This window comes from Corticium candelabrum, chromosome 3, assembly GCF_963422355.1.
Source record: "Corticium candelabrum chromosome 3, ooCorCand1.1, whole genome shotgun sequence".
Classification (NCBI taxonomy): domain Eukaryota; kingdom Metazoa; phylum Porifera; class Homoscleromorpha; order Homosclerophorida; family Plakinidae; genus Corticium; species Corticium candelabrum.
Window position 1 is genome coordinate 1921842 of NC_085087.1, and position 8679 is coordinate 1930520.

General features: G+C 39.4%; 2 protein-coding genes and 1 long non-coding RNA gene across 5 annotated transcripts in view; 2 read left to right on the forward strand and 1 right to left on the reverse strand.

Moving 5' to 3' along the window:
* The first annotated feature begins 820 nt into the window (after positions 1-820).
* Positions 821-3853, forward strand: LOC134176873 (uncharacterized). The gene is made up of 9 exons (XM_062643547.1): positions 821-1010; positions 1085-1348; positions 1887-2180; positions 2241-2516; positions 2634-2723; positions 2782-2889; positions 2955-3006; positions 3326-3366; positions 3421-3853. The coding sequence occupies exons 1-9, from the start codon at positions 935-937 to the stop codon at positions 3693-3695; spliced, it is 1476 nt and encodes a 491-aa protein (XP_062499531.1). The 5' UTR covers positions 821-934; the 3' UTR covers positions 3696-3853.
* Positions 1342-4565, reverse strand: LOC134176874 (uncharacterized). Of its 3 annotated transcripts, XR_009969388.1 has the most exons (5): positions 3382-3444; positions 2364-2438; positions 2066-2293; positions 1893-1999; positions 1342-1673 (listed from the first exon to the last, which is right to left on the reverse strand). It is a non-coding gene; the product is annotated as an uncharacterized LOC134176874 (long non-coding RNA). The 3 variants fall into 3 exon arrangements; XR_009969387.1 differs by lacking the exon at positions 3382-3444 and adding an exon at positions 4550-4565 and having other exon boundaries at positions 2066-2438; XR_009969386.1 differs by having other exon boundaries at positions 2066-2438.
* A 1662-nt stretch (positions 4566-6227) lies between these two features.
* LOC134177075 (uncharacterized) overlaps positions 6228-8679 on the forward strand; it is a 3977-nt gene continuing 1525 nt past the window's right edge. The window contains exons 1-5 of the mRNA XM_062643777.1: positions 6228-6303; positions 6374-6634; positions 7806-8078; positions 8148-8411; positions 8473-8679. The exon at positions 8473-8679 is cut by the window's right edge and continues 105 nt beyond it. Coding sequence (XP_062499761.1) covers positions 6228-6303; positions 6374-6634; positions 7806-8078; positions 8148-8411; positions 8473-8679 — 1081 coding nt within the window. The remainder of the gene's footprint in view (positions 6304-6373; positions 6635-7805; positions 8079-8147; positions 8412-8472) is intronic.

The following is an 8679-nucleotide window of genomic DNA, read 5'->3' on the forward strand; positions in this document are numbered from 1 at the left end:
TTCTGGGAATGGTGCTACTATAGGTGAACCACCTAAATACAATGATACAACCACAATGACGCTATAATGTCTGCCATACTGTCCACACGAGCTTGTCACCATAGTAACCAAGAACAGTGTCTATGCGTCTAGCCACTGAGTGACTGTCCTGGAGCGAGCACCCTTTGTAATGCTGTAAGGTACGTAGCTTGTGCATGCACATTCAGAGGTACACAAAGACAAGACAAATAGTTTCCTCCAAGAAATTATAACCATTAGCTAACTAAAAAACGGTTGCCTAATTGTTCAGTAAGTACCTGAAACAATCCTGGAAATTAGCAATGCAACTTCATCCGTCATGGCAATTTGCGTCCGCGTCATCTCTCTGGTATCCTCATAAGCTATTAGAATAGCTTCCAACCACCTGACGGTTGAATAACATCCCTGTATTAATAACTTAGCTGTATACGGCAACAGTAAATGATCAGATGACAATACAATCTGTGTATCATATTTCAAAAAGAGTTAGAAGTAGGAGTAGGAAGTTGGCAGAGTATGCAGAGTAGGAAGGAACACGCGTGCATGTTAGTTGTGGGTTGTTATGCAAACACGCACGCGTATCATTAACATTTTGGATTTCAAAGCGGCTGATAGTCGGGACTGCCTAAAAATATTGAACGGAGTTCTAACTACCAAACTAAATGATTTCGTTGTAGTTAGGCAACTACGGACGTTTGTTAGAATGACAACGTCGTGACGGTTCAATCTGTACAAACAAAGGACAATGCTCACATCCTCTCATATACTAGAGTACTAATTAATTATCAAGACAGAGCCCTGATGTCTTATGCATCTGTAAGTGCGTTTGTTTGGTTTCTAGTCCGCGACACAAGTAAAGCATTCTGCACAGAGCAGGTCATTCAGTTTCCTGCTTCCAGCCTAGCGAGGTTCCAAAATGTGCGTTCGTGCTTTAGTAATCGTTTCATTCCTCTTTGCTCATTCTTGTTACTGCACGGAGAATATTGGATGTGGTAAAGTGAAATCGAAGCGTGATATTGCACGCATATCGAGTAAAGCAGTAATCTACAATCAGGTTTCTTTGCAGTTTCAGACTCCCCCTATGTCCTCAAACCAGGATCTCGGTCTCTTACTCTGTACGCACTCGAGAATGAGCAACTGTCTCTATTCCCTACCAGAGTAAACGGAACTGAAACGCACTGGAAGGTACATAGAAAACTGGAACCCTTCGTTACTGCTGTCTACCGTCGCTTGGTGATAAAAGATGTCAGTCGGGTAGCTGGTGAAGAGGTCACGTCTGTCTGGAAGGGCAACATTAACTCCAGCTCATCAGCGCGCATTGAAGTTGGAAGTATGTACTTGTGTTTGCTGCATAAGTAAATATACCAGTTTCTGCATGTTCGTTGTACGACTCGTTCTACATGTTTTCTGCTCACATGAAATGTTTCCGAGTTCTGCTTGCACGAGCAGATTCATGTACTTGCTCGTTTACGTACACCGCACCTTATGCTACCATCACTCTCAGGCAAGCAGAAGAGCAACAAATGTACTGATGGAGGCCATTGTCATGAGAGTGAAACTGTCTCCACCCTTGCATGCATAAAATTATCACAGATTCAAATTGATTGACCTTTGTCAGCAATCAGTTTGTATAGATCATTTCTTTGTTCCCATACCTACCATAAAGTGTACTGACTATTGAAACACAGTAATCAAGAAATCATATGCGATGTGTGTGTGTGTGTGTGTGTGTGTGTGTGTGTGTGTGTGTGTGTGTGTGTGTGTGTGTGTGTGTGTGTGTGTGTGTGTGTGTGTGTGTGTGTGTGTGTGTGTGTGTGTGTGTGTGTGTGTGTGAATTACACATACTAATAATAAACTGTTTGCTACAGAGTTACCTGCTGTCACTTTTGACCTTGAATCCTCCAATCATTTTGAAGTACAGGTTGGACATCAAGCAGTCATTCACTACAAAGTAACAGGTTCTCCACAACCAACAATCAACCTACACAGAAAAGGTTCTAAACTAACTCTCAATACGCACACCAGAGTTCACACCGCAAAGTCGTACTTGGAAATCAATGCAGTCAAACATAAAGACAGAGGTATCTACGTGTTGAACGCTCAGAACTGCTTTGGATCTGTCGATGTTGAATTCCACCTGAAAGTTATCGGACATGGTCACAGTAAGCAAACACAATGCTGATTTTCAACAGTTCACAATTTAGTGCTTCTCTGATTGACAGATATACAATCACAGATTTCAATCAGCCAAAATGAAAATCAAAAGAGACACACACTACATATAACAAAACATACCAATCGGACTGAAAGCAAATCTACCATAACTAGACTGAATTCCAATCCACCTAAACACTCCTCGACTCGCACTGAAGTGATGGCCAACCAAAGTAAAGAAGCACCAAAACCAATTGCAAAGAAATCTGAAGAAACAAAGCATCCTTTACATTCTTCAAATGCAGCAGAAATCACAAGTCCAAGCAAGGTTATTCTAACTAAAAGTAAGGCGATGTGATTCATTCAAATTCACATGTGTTATGTGTGCGCGTGCAACGTGTTGTACATTTGTTATCAATTAGTCTCTAAATCTCGCGTTTCTTACTCCTTTTTGCATTTAGCTCCAATTCCAAACAATGAAGCAACTAAAGAGTCTTTATCAGACGGCTGCAATGAGTCAGAAATAAGTTCAGAAAACAACAATTGTGATGGTACTAGTAACATCAATATAATACAAAGACTGTTTGTCTATATAACTTGTTCTCCCAGGAAACAAAAAATTCTACATGAAAAAGTGGTTCATAATTCTTGTTAGTTGTTTGATTACCGTCACGATAATTCTGATTTTTATTCTTCTAATTCATTCACTCAAAACAGGTAAGGCCCCTACATGATGAATAACACATCCTTTCATGCCCACATAACAATATTTCTCTCTGCAGCAAATTGTCGAAGAGATAGAGTAGAAGACGATGAGACAATTATATCATCAAGGTATAAACATGTTAAATAAGTAAACACACAAACAAACAAACAAAAAAAAACACACACACACACTCCACAACAAGAAACATTACCACCACACTCAGATGCAATACTTTTAATAAGCAATCACCACATACATTGCCATTGCATTGTATCAGTTGCAATAAACACTGAATTTAAGCCTATAACTATATGTAATGTTCCATGCACTGGTATTCGTTGCAGTCCACAGATTTATTGCACGAACTGATAGACATTCAGAATAATGCATAGATGTAAATGTGTTGAGTCTACATATCATCATTAAAATATGTTTTTCACGTTTTAGAAAAGAAACAAAGCAATTCTATATTGGTACTCCAACTACAGGTAACATAAAGATACCTTGATGTAGTTAGCCATAATAACAACTGTCTGTGTTAGTTCCAGGTCACCAAAATGTAAAGCCTGACAGAGAAACATCAACCAAAATGAACTTCTACAGTACAGGAATGCGTGACAGAATTGAAACGGACTATGACTACATCACCCCAAAGACTGAACCATCAAGCAAAACGAACTCATACAGCACAGCAATGAATGACAGTACTGAAAATGATTATGACCACATTCCTCCAAAGAGTGTCACCCAAAGATCACAGCGTTATGGAAATAATGAGCCAATTTATGATGAACCAATTTATGATGTCCCAAAGTAAAACCACATAAAGAGTACTATTATAAATGTTCATTAAACTTTTCCATACAAGTGTTTGAAAGTAGTTGACTCTATCTGTGTAAGGTATATTGCATACTACTGTAGTGCAGAAAGTAGGAATTTTAGCAATGATTTGTAACAAAGATAAAATTATTTCTAACTAAGTCATTTAACAGCTAAAGCCCTTTACTATTCTGGAAGTCATGCATTAATATGAATATCAACTACATCATTAACAGCAACAAAGCGATAGACAAAGCTAGACTATTGGTTGCTCACTTGCAGTTTTCCCCAGTAATAAATGCGGCCCTACACCTCTAGTTATAAGTGCTTTGCTACCTTGACTGCAATAGCAATCCTATTTGACTACATTCACATTGTCCCAATGTGTCACATCAACATTAAATATGCAAATCATGCATTCAATTGGCACATTCATATTTGAGCGATTATAATAATAAGCACCTAGAATCATCTCTAAGACTCTTAGATAATTAAGCATTGGTGCAGACCCCTCAAAGCGACTTCTTATTTCAAGTTATGCCCTAGAACGCCTGACAGCAATAATTTCTTAACTTACAGGACCTTGACTACATGTATGGATATCCAAATTTGATTATAACTCAGTTTCTTATGCGCATTTAGCAATTTTTATATAATTTATTAACTAAACAGTTTAAATATGTATGAACTCAAACTGAATTCTATAAGATTGCCTACAGCCCTCAGAGACTGTCTGCATACTGTGAATAAGACTACTGAGTTGATAAATTTATAAGTTAGCTAATGTTTGTGAACGTATATGAAGCATTAGATGCAGTAAAACACAATGTATATAGTCAAAACAGCACTCACTTGAGTAGAAGAGGCAGTTGTCTTCAACCAGAGGTGTCGCTCAATAGGGGCCTGGGTGGGCCATGGCCCCCAATATTAGTAGGCGTGGCCGTCTAGACAATTGACAATAGACAATAATCCTAGCGCTGGCCCCCCCAATTTTGGACGTCCAGCGACGCCTCTGCTTCAACGAACGGTTTCGTTTTGCAGTAAAATCTCGTTCCTCTAGATTGCTTACATCCTCTCTAATAATAAGAGTTGTATTGCCGTGAAAAATTAAAATAAGAAAACACATGTTGGACATGTTCTCTGAACCGCGATTTGTCAAACAGGCAGATAACCCATAATTCGGTACCGTGCAATCCCGTATGCGGTCATTATAAAACCCGTATGCGATACCTATAAACCCGTATGCGGTACCGCTGATCACTTTACGCATTTGGGCGAGTCTTGTTATACTTTCGATAAAATTTAAATTGGTACAAACCATTTTAGTTAATAGAACAAACTGCTTTATTTTACTACATCTGCTAAAGATGTTCGTTGACTAGCTATAGGTAGAGTACCTGAACTCTCCTGTCCCTACAAGAAGGGTGTCTATAAATTTCAACCTATTTTCGGTGTTCTCAAAGTCTGTAAAATGTTAGCGACCTATGCTGCATGCACCATCTACTGTCTTTCGCAAAAGTTACGCGTCAAGTTGACACGACGGACGCAAATCAAGTAATTTTTAGTTACGTCTGCCTCAAGACAGTCAAAGATCGGTTGATTTGTCATGCGTCAGACGTTTATTTAGATGTGTGTGTGTGTGTGTGTGTGTGTGTGTGTGTGTGTGTGTGTGTGTGTGTGCGTGTGTGAACACCGTTTACCGTAAGCGGCAGAGTATTGTTACAATCAATCGACACGAAAGAAGTCGTATCAGAACAAAGCCAGCACTAAACGGTAATAGTTGAATACCAATACCCAGCTAGATGTCTTCGTATCCTGCCTGCAATTTGTGTAAACCGTGTATTTGCATGCAACCACACAATAGATTCCGCAGATGTCGCACCTGCGAGGAACAAATGACCATTGTAATTATTGTTCATCGGTGCAAATTACTTGCAGTGAAAATTCCTAGATTGCTTTGTTTCACGTGACGGCAACACAGCTCCGCGACTGTTCACGTTACGTGTATAGCCAAGTATGAAGTGAAGCCGTGCACCAACAGAAACGTGCTAGTAATTTGCCGGCCATCAACAATTGAGCCAATTATTAGTCGAATACTCGATCTCTTTGCTATTCTTGCACCAATCGTAATCAAACGTATCCAGATTACCACACCAGCTGACGGTACATGTACTGTATATACAAAAAACGTGACGTCGCAAGCACCGCGAATCCTACGAAAATGACATCGATCGTTGTGTTATAAACGAATTTAGTAGTATTACTTGATACTAATATACTGCAGTTACAGCATCACTGCAACTTGCACAACCAGGTAGCTAATGACTACTTCATTAGCGAGCGAATTAGAAACCTAAGAACTCCTAAACCATCTCTGCATAATTCATACAGTGTCTGTTCCTCTGACCTCACACAAATATCGTCCACGGAAAGCGTTTTGCTCAGTATCTGCTCTGCCCGCACGAGATCTCTAACTTCTCAAACTTGCTGCAGTTGAAAGTCAAGAAATCTATTTCAGCCTTTAATTGTCATGAACGTATGGACATCATTCTGTGCATTACTCGTCCTCGTGTCGACGTCTTACTGTTTGGAACACTTTGAGTGTGGTAAACGGAATGACAATAAAATGTTTCCCAGTGCACATCTGTGAATCGTTCTCTTTTGCTTTAATTGCAGGTTCTGATCATGTTCTTGGATCGACGCCTCTTACTCTGTATGGACTGGAGAACAAGATGACCGTATGGCCAATAAAAATGAATGGCACTACACCAAAGTGGAGGATATCACCGAAAAAGTCGACATCGTTTGTTCGTGTTATATATAGTCGTTTAGTGATCAGAAGTCTAAGTCAGACGGCTGGTAGTCACATTACGTATGAACTCTGGAACGGGAAGAAGCTAATCCATAGCAGTGCGAAAGCACGCATTGAAGTCGGACGTAAGTTCTCCATCATTGGATTGATTTAACATTTTAGGATACTATGGCAGTGTTTTACATACTCATCAGTCCAGATGCCCACGTGTATTTTCTGCTGCATTTGCATTAGCACAGCCACCCTTGGTGGCTTTGGCCGATCTAATTGCAAAAGATATAGTTGCAGTTTAAAACACAACGAAGGTCAAAGAAGTTTTGACAAATATGTACTAACGTTTGTATAAATTAAAATTAGTCAGGAAAGTATGGACCATATCCCATAAAATGGCCATGCAGGCTATTCAACAGTTAGACAGACAGAGAGACAGACAAAAATACATACTGTATCCATACCTACATACATATACAAAACTACTTACATGCAGGACATACACGGATACACACATACTTACATATACGCATACATACACACATCCATATAGGCAGAAAGACAGAGATAGAGAGATAGGCACAGACACACACAGAAAACAGAACAGACAGACAGACAGACAGACAGACAGACAGACAGACAGACAGACAGACAGACAGACAGACAGATTCATTAGCATAGCTAGATAAGAACGTCGAAATGTAGTGTGCTCAGTGTAATTTTGTATGCCATCATGGTCCTATTGTGTTAGTGTTAGGTAGCTCATGATGTAAAGGTTTGATAAACGGAAAATATAGGTGTTGAGACAGACAGACAGACAGACAGACAGGCAGGCAGACAGACAGACAGACAGACAGACAGACAGACAAACAGACAGACAGACGGAAAGACAGTGGTGATCAATCATTTCACTGACACTTGAATAATGCAATGTGAAAGTCATCTCGGACAAACTTATTAGCACAGCCCGATTAGATCGTCAAAACATAGCGTACTAAGTTTAATTTTGTAAGCTTTAGGACCGTAATGGTCCTGTTGTTACTGTAGACTTTTTCTTAGTAGTTTACCTTTTAGTTGCTTGTGGTGTAAATGCGTGATTTAAAAATAAATATATGTATTAAAAGACAAACAGGCAGACAGACAGACATACATACATACAGACAGACAGACAGACAGACAGACAGACAGACAGACAGACAGACAGACAGACAGACAAACAGACAGAAAGACAGGCAAATAAAAACTAAGCAGCAAACAATTTAGTGACAAAGATGCCACAAAATATCAAATCGTTTGCTGACATAGGAGCACCTGATCTCCATTTGAACACAAGTCACTACAAAGTACACTCAGGACATAGGCTGAAGATTTGCTATACAGCTACTGGCTCTCCCAGCCCAGTCATCAGTTTGCACAAGAAAGGCTCTACAAACGTTGTCAATACAAATCCAAGATATCACATTAAGGAGTCTTGTTTGACAATTAATGCAGTACACATTGATGACAGAGGAATGTATGTGCTCAAAGCTAATAACTGTGTCAGTTCTGTTGATACAGAATTTCGCCTGAAAGTCGTTGGTAAGTCAAACACAGCTGTGACACAACGTTACATGCAAAATATATTAAATATCATGTGTGTTGTTGTAGAGAAGCCTAGAGTGACCATCCTTGCAAATGCAAGCCACATTCATGTCCCAGTCAACAGTCCACTAACATTGCCTTATAATTTCTCAGGAAGGCCACAGGCAAGCTTACAATGGTTCCACAACAGTTCAAATATTGATCACAGCAAATACACAGAGTCAAATTTGCACCTAAACAAAGTTTCATTTAAAGACGCAGGCACGTACAAAGTTGTAGTGACCAACTCTGTGGGAAAAGCACAGGCATCAATTCGACTCTCTGTACACTGTAGGTCAAAACCATAAGCACAATTTTTTTACAGAGTGATTAATTCAAATTTTATTTCCAGCACAACTAAAAACAACTCTCAGAACTACTCAACAGTACAAAAATCCAACACCAAGAACAGTTTTTATAGAACAAACCAACCTCCCAAAAGAAGAAACGCTTACTCAAGAAACAATTATATATAGTGCAACCGAAATCAGCGAACATCAAACTGTAAACAGGTCTCTAGCAAATACCTTTACAAACATCTCTAATCCACATCAGAGTC

Bases quoted from the DNA above. Each gene is read 5' to 3' on its own strand.
- LOC134176873 (XM_062643547.1), top strand. From the start codon at position 935: ATGTGCGTTCGTGCTTTAGTAATCGTTTCATTCCTCTTTGCTCATTCT. The intron at 1,349-1,886 runs GTATGTACTTGT...TGTTTGCTACAG, and splicing joins AGCGCGCATTGAAGTTGGAA to AGTTACCTGCTGTCACTTTT. The intron at 2,724-2,781 runs GTACTAGTAACA...TTGTTCTCCCAG, and splicing joins AGAAAACAACAATTGTGATG to GAAACAAAAAATTCTACATG.